Raw genomic sequence first — 24,070 nt, 5'->3', positions numbered from 1 at the left:
TATGAAATAGTATTTTATCGGTGTTATATCGTATGTTTCTAAATTCCTTACCTGTTTTAGCAAGTGGGCGTATGCCAATCGGTTAAAGTTTATCACTGTAAATGGACTTTGCCAAACCCAGCAGATATCACCCAATACACAACAATACTACGCGCGCTGATTACATAAGCACTCCTTTAATGACATGTTTCACAATTTGAAATATAAAGCGTTCTATTCTGTGCATACAACCAATTTCATATCACATATAAAGAAGAATAATGAACTAACGATCCACGCAGAATCAGTGTGTGACCATCAAATATTAAAGCTTGAATGTACATTATATATGCCTGTGCGTAGCCTTTGATATCAATTAACGGGACTGAACATGTACAGTGTAACATGCTTTACATGGGAACCATACAACGAATAATGAAAGTATTACGACTACAATCATATTAATTATTAAACATATTTCTCTCCATTAATCGTACAGAACTGTTCATTACAGACACTACATTTTAAATCTCTATACAATAGCGACTTGGTGAAAAACTTTTTCTGTCCCCGTATCATTTCAGGTTCCATATCACGTATTTTACAGGGGAACTATGCATTGAATATTGAGCGTATTACGACTACAATCATATGAGACATGTTTTCGCTCCATGAATCGTGCAGAACTGTTAATTGTTGTAGATTTATACTTAGCAGCACTACACTTACAATTTCTATACTCGAAAATAATAAATAGTGACTTGCTGAGAGACATTTTCTATCAAGTTCCATATCACTGGCAGGTCACTCTCTGGATAACCATTTACACTGATGGAATTTATCAATGGATACCTGAACATTTAAGCGCTGACTAAAATATTACAATAAGTTATGATCATGTCAACCTATAAAGAATATAAAGTTAATTATCTACCAACCAGTAGAACTGTATAATACATTAAATCGCAGCGTGGCAAGGAATCGTTTGGTTCTATCAGCAACAGCAATGTAATTGGGAATCTCAGTAGTCACAGTCCATCATCACATTGTTATACGGGTAGGCTGGAACTAACACTCAGAATGAAAAATCATCGAAAATTCAAGATAAATTCCTTTATTGAAGACGGAGGGTTTCCTAGCTTTAGATTTAAATCGGTAGTTTTAAAATCGACATCTTTTATTGAAAATATTTGTTTAAAACAAAAGCAGTTATCAGTTAATATAAGGTAACATATCATTTTCTTCCTCTTTCCAGTGGAAACACGGGTTAAAATAGGTCATCAGTACCCCTTGTTTGCCGTAAGAGGCGTCTAAATGGGGAATTCCGTTTAACGAGACTGCATGAACCAAGGTCCAGCGTTACACATATACAGCAGGTGTGGCACGATAAAGATCCCTCCCTGCTCAAAGGCCGTAGGCGTCAAGCATACGTCTAAATTTGACAGCCCATCATCGGCAATGGTGACGTCTCCATGAGAATGAAAAGAATGAACGTTAAACAATATACAACCAATCAACTAACACACATTCCACCCCCTTGATTATCAATTCCAACAAGTAAGAGGACAGCAGTCGGTTTTCTTGCCTGATCTGTCAATCAGTAGACAGGAAAGCAAAATTAGGTGACAGTGATAAAGTGAAGATGAATTGAAAATCTCAACTAACAACGTTTTTCCGTATATTTGCGTAATTAGGTCGTTGCTTCAAAATAGTGTTTCTATAGCATTTTATTAAACCTATCAAAGTTTACATTTCTTTCGGAACTTTCAAACCAAAAGTAATCTGTAGGGGTGGAGGGAAAGCTATTAGGTGATGTTCACGTAAAGCTGTGGATTCACAACCCATAATCGATTAAATGTTTGTTGAACCTGCCATAACTTGAGATCAAATATATTTTCTGAATATATGCATTATAAAGTCATTTTCTATTAATGTATTACTGTAGAAATTCAAACTGTATATTGTATTATAAACTAAAACAAAACGTGTTCACCATTTATTGCATTGAGTTCGCAAATCGAAATGAAACTCGGCACGGTCTAGAATATGTTTATTTCGCTATGCGTTATATATCCACGTCATGGATGTGGTCAGCACTACATAACAGAGAGATTGGACAGTGTGGGCCGATGTTTCCTTCACAGTACATCCATCGTAAGGGACGATATAATGTTTCATTGTATCTAGAATTTGTTTATGATATTGAGAGAACAGATCCATGTATCATCAACTGCTGCCTGTAAGTTTAGCACTTTATAGGCCCTAATGCTTGCTCAGCTGTGTCTTCGTTGGCTTTGCTCTTGGCAGAAACTTGCCAGGTATATGTACTCTATCATTAGTTGCCGCTCAAGAAGAATCACTTGTTCAAAGCGCGAATCATATATATTCATGTGCATTAAAAGATGTGTGGGCAATTCTTCCGTACAGAGAGAGCGGTCTAATTGTTTAAAAACCTGTGCCCGATCCCTTTATAATTATATTACAATAAATTACGTTCAAACCAATTCTTGCATAGCTCAAAAAGTTGACGTTGTGATAATTTACCATTGAAATGTTTGAATTATGTGTAGGAATTTAGTGTATATATAAAGAGACATTGACTGGGATTTCAATGAGAAAGAAAACTTGTCATTTGGGTAAATTTCATTATATACGTGTATACTTAAGAATTCGACTAGGGCTCAGAAATATACAACCGATCGTTTTCTATGAAAGCCTTAACTGCCTTCCGATGAGTGATGTGTATACATCATTATGTGATGTGATTTTCTCATCATGTCATGTGCTCTTCTCATTATGGCATGTGCGCTAATCATTATATCATATGCATTCAGCATCATGCCTTGTCCATTTATCATTATGTGATGTACTTCTCTGATTATGTCAGTTTTTCTATATCACTACGAATTAAGTCATTGTGACGTCACGGCAGTTTCTGAAACTGTGTAGCTTGATGCCTTTTTTCTTGCTTACGAAAAATGTGAGATGATAAAGGTATTCTAAATCTATTTTGAAAAACAATGTTTCAAGTACTTAGTTGGATGTTAACGGATTATATCAACTGCGTTGAATACACAGTTCAAGACAAAATTGTTTGTGCATCGCCATGTTGCTCTCGGAATGCAGACGATTGGTTTATAATACTTAATGACAAGTATTCTTCAGTCATTTAGGAATTTGTTTTACAACATATATTGATTAACGTTTATGATTTTGAAATCGAATTATCAGTCATCAACTTTATTGTTGCATTAGCAAAATATAAAGTGGAAGCGAGATGAGTATCAATTTTCTCATATTTGCAATTGCCATGGAAGAATACAACAGAATCCCCCCCCCAAAAAAAAACTTACTCTGAAGTGGAATTTCCATAGGGAAATCGTACTTTTGATGCAGTTAAATAGAGGTAACAATTATCTAGAGGCAGTTTTCCGGGCGAAAAGCTCACTCTAAAGTCAGTATTCTGGGGTAAAATCCCACTCTAGACCTTGATTTCAGGGGGATTGTACTTCAGAGACAATTTCATATTTAATGCCAGTTATTGAAGGGGAGAGGCGAACATCCTCCTCTGTAAGACTGGTAATCATCCTGATAAGTTATACTTGCAGTTGTATATCAAAACTAAGGAAGTATGATGCTGAAAATAAAATGTAAATACCCAATATGAATTCTACAAGAACACTCACTTAAATGTACATATGCTATTTATTCAGCTCTGGTATTTAAAAGTAATACCTTTTTCATAGACAATACAAACACAAATAGTGCGGAAATATACAATATAACGAGTTGGAAAAATGCAGTCAATAGTTAAGGATATAGATACAAACAGTCTACTTTGTTTCATGTTATATTCATTTACCCTGCGATATATTATTGCGATATACTATACATGAAAGTTGAAGATAACAAACAGTGATCAATCCCATAACTCCTATAAGCAATACAAAATCGATATTTGGGCAAACACGGAGCCCTGAATACACCAGGGGTGGGATTAGGTACCTAAGAGGAGTAAGCATCCTCTATCGACCTTTCACACCCGCCGTGAAACCTTCATCTTGATCAGGTAAACGGAGTTATCCGTAGTCAAAATCAGTGTGCTAAGAACAGCCTAACAATTGGCATGAAATACGTCAGACGGCATTCGACCTATCGACAGATTGTATTTCCAAATAAAATATTAGTCAGGTAAACAGAGTCACTTGTAGTCAAAAATAAGTGTGACAAGAACGTGTGACAAGAATCGGTATGAAACACGTCAGACAGCATTTGACCCAATGATACGTTGTGTTGGCAAACTAGATCGTTATAACGACCATATAATTTACGAAATGCTACCTTTTATTGAGACTGTTGAAACCCCTACACCATCAACTTAATTGTTTGTCAGTAGATTTCCTCGATTTGAAAACTGACCATACGCAGAACAAGCTCTTGTGTATTGAATCAGTTGAGAGATATAAACGCCATATGCAGGTGATAATGGAATATTCCTACATAAATATGAGAAGTTGACGATGGAGAAGATATAAGGCATGATTGTGTAATGATTGGGAATTACGAACACACATGTTGCCACTACCATTTTATTTATTGAAAATCAATACCAAAGGCAAACAAATAACTCCACTTTATGACAAACGGGATGATTTCAGCTTCTCTATCGTCAACTTCGCATATTTATGTAGCAATATTGAATTTCCATCATCACCTGCTTATGGTGTTTATATATGTACATTTCAACTGATTCGATACGCAAGAGCTGGTTCTGTGTATGATTAGTTTTAAAATCAAGGTAGGCTTCTGATACTGACAAACAAGTTGATGGTGCAGGGGTTTCAACAATCGCGAATAAAATAAGTATTTGGCGAATTCTATGGTCGTTATAATGATGTTTGGCAATGCCACAAATATTTGAGTCAAACGCTATCTGGCGTATTTCTTACCAATTGTCAGGCCATTCTTGGCGCACTGATTTTGACTACGGATTACTGAGTTTATCTGATCAAGACATAGGGCTCACGGCGGGTGTGTCTGGTTGACAGGGGATGCTTACTTCTCCTAGGCACCTGATTCCACCTCTGGTATATCCAGAGCTTTGATTTAAAAATCATATTACATAATGAATTCTCAAGATAATCAAGCATACAAAGAGTTTATAAATACCTTTATCAAATCAACTTTTTGTGGGCAAAAACTTAATGGATCTTGATATACAAGGTATGTCTAGAGCACCTGGAATGATGCCAGTTTTTAACTTGTCAGGTTTATTAAAGTGTGCGAAAACAGAAAGTGCATCAATCGCAATAGACCTTCCTTCAATAACATGCTTCATGGATTTAAAATATTTATAAAATTATTATCATATCTTAATCTTTAGAATTTACTAAGCAGTAGTAATGCATACATGTAATTAACAACATGTCAACTTTTGCATTAATTGCCATAATGTTCTATTTTGTGAAGCCAGTTATGTGGAAATTCATTGCCAATGCAAACGCTGAATGATCAGAGGCAACAACTATAAAATCAGCACTATGTATTACAGTGTGCTCGAATTCTACCACTACGTCAATATCAAACTAGAATTTGAATTATCGTCCCACTCTCATGTAGTTAGTGATTCACGTTTAAAAATAGCATGACGGTAGTGTCAAGGATAAATATATGCAATACCCTCTTCGATTATATTCCTACGCCAAGTTAGTATCTCTGTAAATTGATAGCACCAGAATCTGTTAAGGAGCTGAAATGAATGAAAATAGTAGTATTGGATTTTATTTCAAATTGCAATAAAGCAAATAGCAGTACAATATGTAGTTACATGCAATATATTTAGGTCCAGCCACTTGAGGTGGATAATTCACGAAACAGCGGTTTGCGGAAGAATTGTCTTGCGTTGCTCTCTACGAGGTCCCAGCAGTTAGAGGCGTCCATTACATTATTGAATGGATTGGCTGGATCCATCACATAGCAGGAGTCACCACTGAAAACCCAATCAATTTGCATACAATTCAACATTCTAGGTCTTCATTCATATACATTTTTCAAATACGTCATGTTCTTCAAATGTAAATTACTTTTTCATGACTCTCGTTCCAAGAAATTTGAAGTAACTTAACCTTAATTTCTCACATTATTCTGTGAAAACAGTCATCTAATGTACTTGTCGGGATTGTAATTAGTAGTCCATACAAATTTCAAGCTCTTGTAGTTTGCAATGACCAGCAGTTAATGGTAAAACCCATTTCACAGGTCAAAGTTGACTGGTCTTCCAGCGTCTTCTCATTTCGCAATTGTTATCAATTCCAGTGGATAAGAGGACGGCAGTCGTTGTATCCCGGCACTCTCCTGTCAATACAAAAGGCGATGAAACATTCATTTAAGTAAAAATGACTAACGTTAACTCAAATGATAGCATTCGTCTTCTCTATGATCCCTCACATGGCATTACTTCAAAACAGGTTTTGCTCCAGTATTTGATTGTTAAGCCGTTCTTGGCACACTGATTTTAACTGCGGATAACTCCGTTTACCTGATCAGGATATAGGGCTCACGGCGGGTGTGACCGGTCAACAGGGGATGCTTACTCCTCCTAGGCACCTGATCTTACCTCTGGTGTGTCCAAAGGTCCATGTTTGCCCAACTATCTATTTTGTATTGCTTATAAGAGTTATGAGATTGATCACTGTTCGTTATCTTCACCTTGCAACAAGCGTATCAAAGTTTTCACTTTCGTCGGAACATCGGAAACAAATGCAATCTGCAGCTTGGCTAGTGCCGCGGAATAATAATCCAGTAAAGATGTTGATCGATCACCCATCGTCTTGTAAATTTCTCTTTTAGTTCCTGTAAAATTTAATGTTAATCTTCAAACAATTCTGACATTTTCTAAAACTGATTATCATAATAAATATTCATTGAACAGTGAAAATATCGGGGACACTCCGTTATTCCGATTATGCAGTACTGGTTCTGTAATTACAATGCACATATTGTTGGTTCCATTAAATAGATACCTGTCCCTAGAACATTAACACTTGGCAGTATGTCAACGTCATGAGTATGACCGATGTGACATGGCCGCGAGACGTTGACAGCGTGGGCAGTAGTTCCCTCCACAGTACAACCACCGTGAGTGCCGAGGTAAAGCTTCATCATGTCTAATATTCATTTTAGAGCGTCGCACTGGACAGATATGGAGTGAAAACGCAGCAAAAATACAACAAGGTCCGCATCTGACTTTCCCTTTACCGCTGTGCTCTTTCCAAGAGACCCACTCTGTAATGGATATCTTTTATTTTCATACATATGATTTTTCTTTTTATTTCTATATCTTAGATAAGATAAATACCATGCTTATTCTAATCCGTATGCGTGACCTTACTTTGATAATTTCTGATGGTCTCAATTCATCGGGAAAGTTATTTTTCATGAATTGGCAAAGACGATCAACTACCGCTTTTTAACTGGCGTTGTACTTTGTATCAGGTTCGATTTCATTTCTCACAAATGCGTTTAGATCGCTTGATGTTGCTGTGTTGAGGGAAGACCTGGATGGTGCGTACGATACACTGCTGTGTGCAAAATGCATTGAATAAGAATGGAACCTTTGTTGTTGTATCTCACCATGTTTTGTGCTGCCGTAATTAGCTTTATCCTCTGGTCTCCTAAAGCGACGTTGTGGTCGATATATTTCACAGACTTCGGGAAACATTTTCGGATTTAATCTCCGCTCAGCAAAAACATCCCCTCACCATTGTCAGGCAGTATCGGTATTCTAAATGAAAAAAATATTTCCAAACTTTCAAAACTCAGATCATCAAAGTCGATTACTAAGTAACATGGTAACCAAGATACAATAACGATATATTTAAATTTGATGATCATCATGGCTTGTGTTTATCAACCAATGATTATCAGTTTTATAAGCAATCGTTTTGAAAGTTTCACAGTTGGAAATTATTATATCCGAATTGAAATTAAAAGTACGTCTCACAAGAAAACAATCCCCAAGCAATAAGAATAATAGGATTTTACTTCCCTGTGAGGTTATTTCCTTTTAATATAATTTGTTTTCGGAAAACACTGGATGAGGTGTGTTTATATTCAAATATTTAAATCTAACAACTTGCAATTGGTATTTACTTTGAAGACACCAATACAGATTGCACAGTGGTAACTATGCGGTCTCTGGTATTGTACAAATATGCACTACGTGTCTTTTCGACAAAATGAAATTGTCGAGGGTCTCTACAGCCCAGTAGCTAAGTACTTCGTTACTAGTTTGAAAATACGGATGTATATTTAATTGCTGGGGTAAAATTTAGAAATCCATTTCAAAATCAAGGATTATCTCCTTCTTTCATAGCTCTATCCTTGAACAACTTTGACTCCAGTTTTGGCACTTTAGTTTTCCTCTTAGCTCTTACAAGTTTATTGTTATTTCGATTTTCCGAAATTTGGGCTTGAGCATCACTGAACAGACATTATGTGTTGAAATGCGCATCTGGTGCATCAAAATCGGTACCGTACAAGTTTTACATATATCAGAAGTGGTGTAAACCAAAAGTTAATTTTACAAACTACTAAAGAACGTTTAGTAAATTAATCACACAAACTTTTCTCAAACCAACAACACCAAACGTATGAAATTTCAACAATTTACATGACCATTCCTCGCAATACATTAAAAATTGCCTTTTGACATCATAAGCTGTTGCTTCTTCAAAAAAAAAGTAGCTATTCAAAAAAAGATTATTTTGTTAAACACCACTCTGATTCTACACACAAGACCTGTGACGTTGATATTAAGATACTGGAGATCCTCAATGACAAAATATTCGTAGTATATGGTGAACAGTCTGTTTTGATGTCGATGGGTGCGAATTGCACCCCTTTATCAGTTGACCTGTTTTATATTATTACGAGACATAATTTATTCAAAAGTAGCACAATCAGGACAGATCTGTTGCTGGCGCCTTCAACTCAACATTGAGATATATCGATGGCGTTTTAGCTATTAACAGTAACCATTTTAAGTTTCATTCATATATGTATGTCGATTCGATATATCTCTGTGAGCTCGAAAGAAAAGACACCACAGAGTCGTACACTTCTGCTTCATACTTAGATATTTTATTGAAAGTAGTCGTTAATAGAAAACTGGCAACTCAACACCCAGTAAACTCAAACTAACAGACACATCGGGGTCTTCCACATCTGCTTCATGTTTAAATATTTACTGAAGATAGATGTGAACAGAAAACTAACAACTCAACTTTATGACAAAGGGGTTGATTTCAGCTTCTCCATCGTCAATGTTCCACCTCTGTGGTGGTCTAGAGGATAGAGTGTTCGCCCCACATGCGGAAGGCCAGGTTTGAATCCCGGCCGCGACAGACCCAAGTCGTTAAAACAGGCAGTGCCAGTCCCATCGTCAAACTCTCCACATCAGGTGTGAATGTTACGGGTCTTCAGAGATGACCTTAAAATCGGATGCCCCGTGTCACAGTAGGTGTGGCACGCTAAAGAACCTTCACTGCTCAATGGCCGTCAGCACCGAGGAATGTCCTAAATTTGAAGCCCTTCAACGATCTTGATAACGTCTCCATATGAGTGAAAAATTCTCAAATGAGACTTCAAACAAGATACCATCAATCAATAATTTACGGCCCCTGTCTATGTAGCAACAATCTATTATCACCAGCATATAGTTTTTTTGTCTCAACTGATGTGATAAACAACATCTTCTGCATCTGGGATACAAACAAACATGTTGATGTTACAGGGGTTTCAAGAAGGGGGATCAGGTACCTAGGAGGAGTAAGCATCCCCAGTCGACCGGTCACACCTGCCGTGAACCCTATAATTTTATCAGATAAACGGAGTAATCCATAGTAATTATCAGTGTGCCAAGAACTGCCAAACACACGTCAGACAGCATTTAACCCCATGATAGGTTGTATTGACGAACTAAAACGCTATAACGACCATAGAATTGCTGAATTTAAACGAGACTGTTGAAACCCATACAACATCAACTTGTTTTCAGTAGCCTGTCTCTATCTAAAAATAACTGCTCATATGCAGAACAAGTTATTTTGTATGGAATTCGTTAATTAATATCATTTAACGTGCCTCTCGAGAGTTGTTCATTCATATTGAGACGTCACCATTACCGGCGGAGGGTTGCAAAATAAGCCTATTCTCGACGCTTACAGCATTTTAGCAAGGAAGAATCTTTATCGTGTCACACCTGCTGTAATAGGGGCCTCGGTTTTTGTGGTTTCAAAGATATAAACACCATACGCAGCTGATAATAGAATATTGGTACATAGATATGGGAAGTTGATGATGGAAATGCTGAAATCATCCCGTTTATAATAAATTTCAGTTGTTGCATACTTTCTATCAACTTTCGGGTGTAGCACACCAGCTGATACTTTATTTTATCTATATAGTTGAGCTCTGGATTATGACAGTCTTGATGTTGATACTATAGAAACATTTTTAAGGTCATGGCTTCAGCTTTAAGGATATAGATGACATCCTTAGCGGACAAACAATTTCTGTTGAATCTTTATTCTAAATTATACACTGATTTCATTGATAGTGTTTTATTGGCTTTTGCTATGATTTTGTGCATATAAGGATATAGCCTTTATTTTAGTATTTTGTGACGTTCCTTGCTAACAAAGATACACTTTCTGTCGAGATAAACTTTTCGTGGTTCAAAAGTTCGCTCATCGGCATCATATTTAAATTAATAGTTCAGTGTTGAACTTCATTATACATGTATAATGTACGAATATATATGTAGCATTTCTTTATTTCTTTTTTACAGAGAAATGATTTATCAAGGAATTGCCGGGGCGATGATTTGGGAAACAATTGCACTATCATTAGGGGCGAAAATTTGGGATGTACTATAGTACACCCCAAATCGTCGCCCGTCCTAAATATTCTCCCGCCAATATTTTATTGGCGCTGTTAGGATAGATTACACAGAAGTTATTTCATTTCTTATAGAGGGGGTACATAGGTTTCAATTGGTTTATTTGCCTGTCTGTCCGCACTCATATATCTTATGTTTGTTGACCGGGCTGAGATTTTGTATGTAGATTACAAATAACCCTCTCATTTGCCTCCCCAGAAATGAGAATTCTGGAATGAGAGCTTAAAGCGCCGCGAGCTGTGCACAATTTTCAGCAACTCTGTAATATCTCTGGTGTTTGTGAACTGATATGTGGGTTACATGTATTCCTGGCATGTGCTTACCGTAACATGAAATATCTTGATCACGAGCTCAATGCGCCGCGAGCTGTAAATATAGCGAACTATTTTCGACTGTCTTTCTGGTGTTTGTGAACTGATTTAGCTGTTTGTATGTATGTTATATGGGACTAAGCACATCGGTTTCATTTATTTGTTTGTTTGCGTGTTTGTTCATTTACGTATTTAGAGAGAAAGCGTGCGCGCAACGAGTTAAACCACACAAATATTAAAAACTAAAGAGGAAAGGTGGGTGTTTCGCGGGGTTTTCACGAGTTTCCAAACGGCGTGAGAGTATTCATACCGCGGCCAATAGGCGTAATATAATATACTAGCGGAAAAAAGAAACTGTGCATTATAAAATTTAGATAAATTTTTCTATATTTATTGTTTATATTTATGAAATCTAAACATTTGATAAAGGTGATGTTTTTAACAATATCGGATAGTACCCGACGCAGATACACGGATTTTTTCATGGTTAGTGAACACATATTTTTTATTAAAGTGTTCGTACGCACGAGGTTTACTGGCCAATACTGTTTGGAGTAAGAAGTGCAAAAGGTTTGTTTGGACACTAAATAAAGCACTTTAGTTTTGACAAAATTTACACTTCTGTCATGCCACGACTCAGCAAAAACCAACGTAATCTGTAGTCGGGATGCTTCAAGCTGGAATGGCAAAACTATCGAAGCAAGACACTTTGGAGTTCATCGGAACACCATTCAGTCATTATGGAGTCGTTTCCAACAATCTGGTAACACTCGGGGTTGACCATGTTCTGGGTGTCATCGCGTAACATCGCGTCGATAGGACAACCACATTAGACTTGTGTACCTGGAAAATCGTTTCCAGACAGCAAGTTTGACTACTCGTAGCATTCCTGGACTTTGACCAATCAGTCCAAGAACTGTGCGTAATCGTCTGCGCGAGCACAACATCAGACAAAGACGTCCAGCGGTGCGTCCAATACTGCTTGAACGTCATCGTATCGCTAGACTAGCGTGGTGTAGACGACATCTGCGATCCAGAATACAGGACTGGGCCAATATTCTGTTCACTGATGAATCCAGATTTAATTTGGATAGCAGTGACGGCCGTTGTAGAGTGTATCATCGCGTTGGGGAGCGGTACCAGGACGCTTGTGTTGTGCAACGTCGACAATTCGGTGAAGGTAGCGTTATGGTGTGGGCTTAAATAACAGCACGTGGAAGGGCCCCTCTACAAATTGTCCGACGTCTATGCCGTTTACCAAATCAGTCAGTGACATTGCCTGATTTAGCCAAGGCTTAAACCAACATCAGGAACAACATCCCTCAAGCATTTCTGAACACTTTAGTGGCATGAATGAGGCGCCGTTGTCAAGCATACGTGAATGCAAATGGTGGGCACACGCGTTATTAACTTTCTTAATTCAAGTTCGAATACCAGTGTATTTCGAGTGTGCTGAAGTGGACGTTATTCGACGTTAACATTAATGGATCATGAAATCTTGCAACGAATACATTTGTTAACAGTATTATAAAAATAAGACTTGTTCATTGTTTTTTCTATATTTTTTTTTTCATATATAAAATAATGCACATATTCTTTTTCCGCTAGTATATAATCTGAGGTCACTAACGAATCTGGGATGCACAAAACTTAACAACCCCATGATCAGCAGATTTATTGTCGGACGCTGAATCAGAATGACAACACATTCCCAGGCCATGATCAACATTTGTGCACAGTGTGTAATTGCAATGATGTTTTGTTAGAAATTTATAACACGAACACCAATTTGAAACTTAGCCTTGTATAATGACGTTATGTAGGTACTCAATAAACTCTAAAGTAGAACTATTACTTCAAATTTCTATCAAATACATTGCATTTCAATGTTTCAAAACTGTAAATAAACTTGTTTTGTTGTGACGGAAAAAACCATTATCGGAAGAGTTCAGTGTATGATTGTTTCTTTCATATATTCAATTAACAGACATTGTACTCATTATAATACGTACATAGATTATTGGCGAATAAAGCAAGATGTATGAACCAATTGATTTTAAGCATGCAAGAAATTATTTTCTAGAATGTATCATTACCTTAAGAATTATTTCTCTTCACTTAAGTAAGATTGACTATGATCTACATATATGCGTCTTAAGTCTTCAGTAAAAGCTAGCAACTTAATAACTACAGAATATTTCTCAATTTTTGTTTTGCTACATCAAATGTTCAATTATGTATGCTATCATATGTTACAATGGAAAATCCTTCACAAAACTTCAACATGTGCATACATTGTTTTAATCAGTTTCGATCAATCTCCTTCTTCGAAACATAGAATGACAAAAGTATCGATATGCCTGCACATTACAAGGTATACACATAATGCTTTTCTCTGTTCTATGCGTGAGGCTGGGTAAAGCATTTTTTTTCTTTTAAATAAAGTACATGTATATACGATTACTTAGGTGTCAAAATATTACATCATAGTACAGCTGTGTTATATCATAGTATGAACAAGAGAGAGAGAGAGAGAGAGAGAGAGAGAGAGAGAGAGAGAGAGAGAGGTTCTTTTAAAAACATCTTCCAGAGAGGTTTGTCGTATTCTTGTATTAATCCATATCATAATTTACCCAAACAATGACAATCAAGATTATCGTGTTTTCTATTAAAATACTCAAACTAGAAATGTTTGCAAAAATGTAATGTTCTCCATCCCTCGTGATAGTATTTAATAACTTTACTAGTAGTACTACATCGCTTGATCATCTATAGGCAAGTCAAAATCTTGTTTTCATGATGTACAAAAGCTTAATCAGCTATTAATTACAGACAAACCAATTATAGATCTGTTTTGAAATTCCACCATACATTGTTCTTGTCCGTCTAACTTCTGTTTAAACAGCTTTGATTTCAAAATCAGATTGCACTATGTACGATTCAAAAGAATAAATTATCAAGATACTCAATCCTAAGCAGGCAACGGTGTTTGCAATACCTTTATTAGATCAACTTGTGTGTTTATAGCTACTGGAATGATGCCAATTTTAAATTTGTCATGTTTATCAAACCGTGCATACGCAATATGTACGAGACGCATCTTTTATAATCCTTACTTCAATAACATGTTTCATGATTCTAAACATAATTATGACCATATCTTAAGTTGTGGAATTAACTTTGTGGTAGTAATGCATAATTAACAACCAGACAACTCTGGTGTCTTTGTTTAACTATAATATTCATCCAGTGAAAGTTATATTTTGTAAAGCCATTTCGATATACACATAAATTCTTCGCAAATTCAAACATTGAATGATCTGCCCATTACAGTGTGTTCTAAGGTTTCAACTACATGAAAGGTGAAGATAACGAATGGTGATCAATCTCATAACTCCTATAAGCAATACAAAATATATAGTTGGGCAAACACGGACCCCTGGATATACCAGAGGTGAGATCAGATGCCTAGGACGAGTAAGTATCCCCTGTTAACCGGTCACACCCGTGAGCCCTATTTCATGAAAACCCTTGACAACGATCTAGAGGGACCACTGTTCACTTATATCAAACATACTAACAGTGTATGTGGGTACTTGCTTTTTCCCATTCTTTGTATCTATAAAGCATGAAGTTTACAGAACTGTATCACAGTTGAGTAAACTATTTCTATTAAAGAAGAAAAATTACATAAACATATTGTAGGCAATATATATCCCATGTATACTTCAATATTTTATAGTTTGCGATGGCTCTCAATACATGTACCTCATAAAATCAATACCTCGGGTATATGGGCCACATCGCTCACCTGAGCTACCTTGGCCCATATATGAAGATTTTCCATGTATATTTGCATGTAAAACCTTAGTCCGTATTGTGGGCCCAACCTACCCCGGGGACTATGATTTGAACAAAGTTGAATCTGTACTATGTCTGGAAGCTTTCGTGTAAATCTCAGCTTTTCTGGCTCATTGGTTCTTGAGAAAATGATTTTTAAATATTTTCTCTATTTATTCTCAAGTAAAACTTTGATCCCTATTGTGGCCCCAATCGACCCCCGGGGGTCATGATTTGAACAAACTTGAATCTGCACTACGTCAGTAAGCTTTCATGTAAATCTCAGCTTTTCTGGCTCATTGGCTCTTCAGAAAGATTTTTAAAAATTTTCCATATATATGTAAAACTTTAATCCCCTATTGTGGCTCCAATTTACCCCCGGGGCCATGATTTGAAGAAAGAAAAACTTGAATCTGCACTATGTCAGTAAGCTTTGATATAAATTTCAGCTCTTCTGGCTCATAAGTTCTTGACAGGAAAATTTTTAAAGATTTTCACTATATATTTCTACATAAAACTTTGATCCCCTACTGTTGGCCCAACCTACCCCGGCGGCCATGATTTGAACACACTTAAATATGCATTATGTCAGGAAGCCTTCATAAAAATTTCAGCTCCTCTGGCACAATGGTTCTTGAGAAGAAGATTTTTAAATGACCCAACCAAATTTTTGCATTTTTGTGATTATCTCCCCTTTATTTGAACAAACTTGAAATCCCTTTACCCAAGGATGCTTTTGGCCAAGTTTGGTTATAATTGGCCCAGTGGTTCTTGAGAAGAAGAGGAAAATGTGAAAAGTTTACGACGACGCCGACGACGACGACAGACAACGGACAAGTTTTGATCAGAAAAGCTCACTTGAGCCTTCGACTCAGGTGAGCTAAACATTACTAGAATTTCCATTACCCTCCCATTTTCCTATAGTTATTAATTCACGTAAATAGCGTGGTGGTATTGTCCAGTCTAAATGTGTGCAACACACTCTTGGAGTATTCTCCCAAGTCAATTTCACTGTGAATTAATAAACGGCAATTTGTAAAGGTGCTGAAATGAATAAAACGTTAATCTTGAATTTTATTTTCAGCTGCAATTAATCAAATGACATTAATTACATGCATCATATTTATATCCAGCCGCTCGAGATGGATAATCCATTAAACTCTGACATGTGAAGGAACTGTCTTGCCTTGCTCTCCACAAGATCCCAGCAGTCACAGGGCTCCATTACATTGTTGAAGGGGTTGGCTGGATCCATCACATAGCAGGAGTAACTCCTGGAAATCAAAGAAATCTGCATACAATTCAAACTTTATTATAGACTTTCATTCATACACATCTTTCAAATCCACCATGCTATTCAAATGTGCATTACTTTTGCTAAATGCGCGCAGTGCCATGAAATTTGAATTTTATCTTAGTCATAATTTCTCACATTATTCTACACAAATAATTACCTGGTGTACTGTTTGGGATCATAATTAGTATTCCATGCATGTTTCAATCTCTTGTAGTCTGCAATGGCCAACAATACATGGAGAAACCCTTTCATCAGGTCAAAATTGACTGATCCTCCAGCGTCTTCCCATTCCCCAATTGTTATCAATTCCAGAAGATAAGAGGACGGCAGTCGTTTTCTCCTGGTGCTCTCTTGTCAATGCAAAATGCGATGAAACATTCATTAAAACGAAAAGGACTACGGTTTGTCAAATGGTACCGATAATATTTATATACTACGTTTTCTCATATGATGTTACTTCAAAGCAGGTTTTCCTCCAGTATTTGACCAAGCGTATTAAGGTTTTCACTTTCGTCGGAACATCGGAAACAAAAGAAATCTGTAGTGGGGCTAGTGCCGCGGAATAGTATTCACGTAAAGATGGTGATTGGGCGCCCATTGTCGTGTATATTTTTCTTTTAGTTTCTGTAAAAGATATTTTCGACAAATGATTAATCAATATTATTTGATACATATCAAATAGTCCACAATTAATTAAGATTGGCTAATACAGTTCGTACCGTTTACGAAATAAACCTGGTTCGAACTATCTTGCCTCTTACAATTCCGCCTAACGGGGAACGAGTTAACTTTTCATTCTGCTCAAACCTTAGATTCAACACATTGTGAAAAATGATTTTCTTGATGACAATCCATTGCCATCGAGCTAATTTATTAACATCGTGCAATCGTATACGCAGCCAAGCAATCCTTTACCAGTACAGCAACAGGATGAAGCCAAAAAAAAAGGGACAGATAGAAGCAATACCGATCGATTGGTTTTTGATTTGTTTTGTCCATGGTAAGATAACGAACTGTGACCTATCTAATTTCTATAAGCAATACAATAAAACATCTCTTCCAACAATGGAATCGTCACCACTGTCGGCGATGGGTTGAAAAACTTTGGCCTGAGTTAGGCGTTTTCTCGGCCACTTAGCGGGGAGCCTCAGCCTCGGCGATTTTTATCATGCCACCTGTGACTCGGACCCGCGGTTTAATTTGACGGCCTATTACAACTACAATGGGTAATGTGGACCTTTCTATCCTGGATCCCCACGGGACTTGAGTCCGAGACTAGGAGGGCAAGGCAGTGAAGCACGGCAACGTTATGGTCACCCCCCCTTCTTTTAAATGCAGGAGGTACCCATTCAGCCGGTGATGGAGGTTTAATCCCGGGCGAACGCTACTTGCTTTTCTCAAGGTCAACCTGAATAGAATCGTCACCACTGTCGGTAAAGCACTCGCACAACATAGCCCATAGGGCGATACCATACTCAGACTTAGTTTCTGTGTGTATCTTCTGACAGCCGCCATATGTAAATTCATATCCTGGTCATGTCCTACACCACCTAATATACCTAGCATTGCCGGTGCTCTATTATTATGTATTCCGATGACAAACATGGCACAATTTTGATTGTATCTATTTGGCCAAAATGCCATTCATGATTCAAGGTACTTGGTTAACGTAGGTTTCATGACCTTTCATAGGCATGACTAGCGAGTCGGTCAAGCAAAGGGCACCAGATAGTCAGATCATGCTACAAATTCCAAGGCTTGCTTACTCTTAATTCGTCCCATTCTGTAATCAGTTCATTATGTCGCGTTCCTTACGTTCAGGTATACCTGATTGTGCCATGTCGGCACTGCATAGACCAGGGGCTCGGACCTCAACCTACCACGAAGTTCAATTTGCAATGTGGCCACCACTACATTATCTCGCTAGGTTTACTTGCTAGGCATTATTGGGCCCAAGTTTCAGGGTAGGCATTGCTATTCACGGCCACAGGGGTTCACGGGTTTTTACTACGCACGATCACAATTTTAGGTACCAAGGACCTCACTGGTCAATTTATGCAGAGTTATTAACTTCATAGTACTTATCTATTTTAATATCCCTATGCAATTACGTGGTATTCTTGCTATTTCAGCAATTTGCCTCTTTTTATTTTACGTAGTTTACAGATGATTCCGACAACGTACGTGACGTGGAGCGTCATATGCTATTTCGTACACACGTTTCAGGTTTGTGCTAGAACCAGCATCACAGCGTACGAGTCGCAGTATATTCTCACCTTGTCGTTCTTTGGATATTTAGCAATTTCCATAGCACAGAGACCCTAGTTCCATATCATTAGTTGCATTTAATTGCAGTTTTTGTTTCCTAATTGTCCATAATCTCAATTTAAGTTCGGACTTGCAGATTGTTGATCGGTTTGTTGTTGTTTATTCTCAAGGTCAATCCTAACCAAAAGTTATTGTTTGGTTAACTTTAAGTCAATCACACTCCATTCCATTTTCATGTAAATAATTGACTGGTTTTGTCTCAGATGTATTCGGCGTTGAATTTTTTCCATAATTCATTCAATAAGCATTTATTGGAGTTTGTATGGTTCCAGCAATCGAGAAACCACGTCAGGAAGCGTCATGTTTTGTTATCCAACATTTTCCGAGGAGGCGTGGCTTTGAGGGTAGAGGCTTAGAGGTGTTAATGGGCTGGGTAAATTTCGTATTTTGGCTCGAGTAATCGGTCTTCATTTTAATTCTTAGCTGAGTTTGGGTTACTTCTCACTGGCTCTGGAACGTTGGATTAGTTTGACGAATTTATGAGGAATTTCCGGTCCAAAAATTTTGATCCATTACAGTTTATTGTTTTATCTTAGGAATCGTCGAAAGTGGTATTTAGCAATGTGCCATTATGCTATCATTACCTTAGTTTTTACGGAAGTATTTGGGAGTTAGTTAGATCCTTTTTGACGGAATTCAGACTTCAATTATTCTAGAATTTTCTGCTGAAACTCTTCAGAATCAATCGGAATCCTTTAGAGGTATACCAGTTTCAGTTATGGGTCGTAATTTTCCTCCAGTAGGACCGGGAGATGGTTTGCTAAATTGGTGTTAGGAAATTTTGTCCAATTTTTGCTTTCCATAATGGGGGTTATTCAGAGCTGACAAGTCTTATAGTCCGCCTGAACTGCGACCACTTTGTTGTTAATCTTACGTCACCTTTGAGATTACACATTTTGAAATAGTCATTTCAGAACTTTTCCCTTGAAAAATCCAGGAAATTCAAATAATTTATAACTTTCATCATCACTATCAAAATGCGTCAATTTGGTAATACCAGTGACCTCTTGCTTAAGTCACCATTGCTTGAGAGTACGCAAGGGGGTTCGAAGGGGGTAGCATAGAGATAAACGCTCTCCCATTGTGCCTCCAGGGGGCCTGGGTCACGGACGAGAGTGCACGTCGCCCACCCCGCAGAATTGAGATCACCTTGTTGTTAATTTATTACCTTCAAGGTTACACTTTTTGCAATGATCAACTTCAGAATTCAATCTAATTACTGGTCGGAAATCCTGAAAGTTTTAAATATTCCCACGAAAATTACAGGAAATGCAGGTAATCTTCAAGTTGAGAGCGATTACCGAAATGTGTCAATTTGGTTATAACTTGGTCTTAGTAACCATTGCTTGAGAGTGCACATGGGGTTCGGAGAGGGGAGCGTAGAGATAAATGATCTCCCCTCGCGCCTGCGGGCCCTGGGCGACGATGAGGGTGCACGTCACCCACCCCACTGTTTAAGTGCCTCCAATTTCAAGTATGCATGAAAAAGGGTAAAAAAAAACCAAACAAACAAACAAACAAAACAAAAAACAACAACAAAACATACAAACATCAATTTTTGTGGGGGACATTGTTCCAATGTCTGTGGCGGACTGGGGAGTGCGTTGGGGTAGTTGATCACTAATTCTGCGCCAAAATCGGCTCTCCTCCCACCTACTACTAAAGCAGGGGGCAGGTATTTCACGTGTACCCTCCAGACGACCATTAAACTAGGTCAAGGGTCAGTGGATATTCATAGAAAATACTAATTTCTTGCATAAGTTGCTAAAGTTTAATTCGTGGGGCTCTCAGCTAGTTCATAGCTGGGGCCACATCCACCTCCTACTAAGGGAGGGGATGCTACAGGCTGGTGCAGGAGGGTCTACAAGCTTGCTCCGCACTTGCTAATTAAACCAGGTAGCACGCAGGATACCGGTGAGATCTCTACCTTCCTTAGAACGTGGGGACTCGTTCAGGTTCGGGCACCTATGTCCACATAGGGCCCCCTGTGTTGCCTCTACTTTGGTAGTCAAACTGGCACACTGGCCGCCTCCCCAGTTCCCCACAAAAAGTTTGCATGCGACCATTTCCACCATATATGTAAATTTGCATCCTGTTTCTGATCCAATTAATAAATATTAAACTTGTATCACTCTTGTTATTGCAGCTGCTAAGCAGCCTATGAGGGATTACAGGGCAGTCAGTTAAGCTTCGACACACCTACTGGTTTATTCAGATATTAGGTTAAGGTCACTATTCAATTCGGGCAGTAGGTCAGATGTCTTGCGGCTGGTTGTGATGTATATTAAGTTTATTTTAGCACAATGACTTCTCTATGTAAATTTAACATACCCTAGGTCAGGCCATGGTCATAAAGACAATTCTTTTATTAATATCATTATAAATAGTCATAAGAGAAAATATCAAGGACTTCTCCTTTATTTTGATTATTCGTTATTGGATCTACAGTTACAATGTTGGTTCTAATATATACATACCTGTTCTTAGAAGATTAACACTAGTCCCTAGAACATTAACTCTTGGCAATATGTCAACCTTGTGAGTATGACCGGCGTGACATGACAGCGAGACTTTGACAGCGTGGGCATTAGTTCTCTCCACAGTCAAATCTTTTTTACTGTTGAGGGAAGATATCATCCCGTCCAAAATGTCTTTTATAGCTTGATGCAGCTCAAGTATGGAATCAAAACGCACCAGAAAGACAACAAGATCTACATCTGACTTCCACTTTACCGCTGTGCCCTTTCCAAGTGATCCACCCTGCAATGGATGATTTTATTTAGATATCTGAAATAAAATAATCTGATCTAATCTGTGTATTTGAGCTTACCTTGATAATTTCTGATGGTCTCAATTCATTGGGAAAATCGTGTTGCATGAATTGGCAAAGCTGATCAACTACCTCTTTACAACTTTTGTTGTATTCTGTATCAGGTTCGATTTCTTTCATCACAAATGTGTTTAGATCACTTGCTGTTATCGTGGTGACGGAAGAACTAGAAGACGGGTAGAAAACACCACTGTGTGTAAGATGCATTGAATGATCGTAGAACCTCTGTTGTTGAATTGGCCTATATTTCATTTCGTCATGCTGAGCTTTATGCGATGGTGCCGAAAAGCGACGTTGTGGTTTACATATTCCACAGACTTCAGGATACATTTCAGGATGTTGACTCCGATATCTAAATGAATACCTTCTCACCATTTCTAAATTGTGCTGGTACTCTGAAAACTTGACAACCCTGCATCATCAAAGTTCATTTGAACTTGGTACTTAGGGTAAATATACAACAAACGCGTGCCTGGTGAACATTAAGGCGGTTATAGATTATAAGTTTCATACAAAATCTTTTGAAAATTTGACAGTTGGCCATAATTATATCCAAATGAATGAAAAATCTCACCAGAACACAATATCTTTCAAAAAAGGAGTTGATTATAAATCATCTTACCTGAATATGTTCTTCCCAATGAGACGATTACAATCAATCTATCAGTAATTGTCAGAAAACAATAGATATGTGTTTATATTTAGACGTTTAAATTTAGCAATTAGGTATTTACACTGGAGACATTCAACACGGATATGTTTTGAATGATTTAAATGAAAATTTAAATAATCATTGTAAAATGATAATTGGAATTGGCGTAGATCAAATCCACATAACTGGTGAATATTATTAGAAGCCAATCTGTTTGCACGAGAGACAATCTACCCTTGGTAAAATTAGAAGAATTCAATTTTCTGAAAACATGTGTGACAAATGATTGATTTTATTTCAAATGTTTATAACGAGAAAGTTTATGCAACCTTTTTCTAAATGATTTGTAGATAATATAATTTCTTTTTAAATTGTCTTAATACAACATATGATATATGGTCATGGTACATTGAAAACCTTAAGAAGTTTCATTTTTAAAGATACATAAGAGCATGAATTGTGAAACAGTCTCGTTTAAAGTCAGCTTTTCGCAAATTCTATGATCGCTATAACGATCTAGTTTGCCTATACAACCTATCATTGAGTCAACGTGTTTCATACCAGTTGTAAGGCCACTCTTGGAACACTTGTTTTGAATACGGATAATTCTGTTTACCTGATGAAGATGTAGGGCTCAAGGCGGGTGTGGCCAGTCGACACGGGATACTTGCTTCTTCTAGGCACCCGTCTGGTGTACCCAGGGGTCTGTGTTTGCCCACCTATCTATTTTGTATAATTGCTGATATGAGTTATAAGATTGATTCGTTACCTTCACCTACTTCATGAAGTTTGTTAGCAATTCGTGAAGAACATGATAATGAAGTTCATACACTCCTGTATTTTCAAAACTGAAATCATTTTTATACTTACACTCTATTTCCATTTCTACTGGAATCCCAAGCCCTAATCAGAGTGTCTGACTTTAATCAATTCTGCTGATTTTCAAGACGATATTGTATGACTGGACTATTGAAGGTCTCGGTATTTTAGCTCCATTGGACAATGAATTGTCTTATCTGCTCCTCAGCACACATCCTCCAAGTTCTTAAGGCGTGTAAAGGCAGTCATGGGTTGCTCTTTAAAGACTTCTGTCATTCGATGATTTTGTGTAGAGTGGACAGGTGATTTTTGAAATAGCATTTCAGTTCTTAAGGACAGAGCGATAAGTAATGACGGACTATGTTGCTCTTCTGGCTATCTCTATATTGTCCTGTCTTATCATAAACAGGGTCCCTGTTTACAGAAGCAAGTGAAGTTTATCAGTATTTGTCATATGAAATCCGCTTTAACAGCAGTGGTTACGCTTGTAAATTCTGTGTTGATAAACTTAATCGTATTCTCAAACTTGATGAGGAAATTCGAGGTATTTAAAGTGGATGTGTTGAAACCTGAAAGACTAGAGTTAATCGAACAATTATCTAACGAGAACGGCGTTGTTACGCATATCATATGGTGTAATGAAGTTCTTTTGGATTTTGTGTAGGCAATAGAGAAAATGATAAATCGTAGAATAAATAAAAAGAAATTTTATTTAGCAACAAGATAATATAAAGATGTTTGAAAAACAAAGAAATCACACTTTCACATACACACACCCATACTCTCTCACCGAGAAAGAAAATATAAATTGGTATAATAAACCTGGCAATATTGACAATCAATATAACGTGTAACTGTCAAGACAATTCAATAGTCAATACAACAAATATGTCATTCCAGGCTGAAAATATAACTGGTAATAAATGTATTACAAAATTTTCAAATAGTAGCAAATTCCGATAACTACAGAAAAAGTTAAACAGTAGTAAATTACGTTTTGTAAATACAAAACTTCTCAATTTCCTTTTTGATAAAATGTTAATTTACTGTGCTA

The 24,070-nt window shown here is 37.3% G+C and overlaps 1 protein-coding gene and 1 pseudogene across 3 annotated transcripts; both read right to left on the bottom strand.

Annotated features, from left to right (window-relative positions):
• Nucleotides 1-5,817: 5,817 nt before the first annotated feature.
• Nucleotides 5,818-7,699, bottom strand: LOC130052875 (2'-5'-oligoadenylate synthase 1A-like; annotated as a pseudogene).
• Nucleotides 7,700-16,151: 8,452 nt separating this feature from the next.
• Nucleotides 16,152-23,404, bottom strand: LOC125674825 (2'-5'-oligoadenylate synthase 1A-like). Of its 3 annotated transcripts, none has more exons than XM_056160148.1 (8): nucleotides 23,068-23,307; nucleotides 22,814-22,920; nucleotides 22,168-22,205; nucleotides 21,546-21,947; nucleotides 21,193-21,475; nucleotides 16,847-17,011; nucleotides 16,545-16,740; nucleotides 16,152-16,364 (listed from the first exon to the last, which is right to left on the bottom strand). In XM_056160148.1, exons 4-8 carry the CDS (start codon nucleotides 21,918-21,920, stop codon nucleotides 16,214-16,216), a joined length of 1,170 nt encoding a protein of 389 aa, XP_056016123.1. In that variant the 5' UTR covers nucleotides 21,921-21,947; nucleotides 22,168-22,205; nucleotides 22,814-22,920; nucleotides 23,068-23,307; the 3' UTR covers nucleotides 16,152-16,213. The 3 variants fall into 3 exon arrangements, with proteins under 3 accessions (XP_056016123.1, XP_056016124.1, XP_056016122.1); XM_056160149.1 differs by having other exon boundaries at nucleotides 21,546-21,940; XM_056160147.1 differs by having other exon boundaries at nucleotides 21,546-22,920; nucleotides 23,068-23,404.
• Nucleotides 23,405-24,070: the final 666 nt, after the last annotated feature.

Source organism: Ostrea edulis, chromosome 3 (assembly GCF_947568905.1).
Source record: "Ostrea edulis chromosome 3, xbOstEdul1.1, whole genome shotgun sequence".
Classification (NCBI taxonomy): Eukaryota; Metazoa; Mollusca; class Bivalvia; order Ostreida; family Ostreidae; genus Ostrea; species Ostrea edulis.
This window is presented reverse-complemented; position numbering and strand designations above follow the sequence as displayed.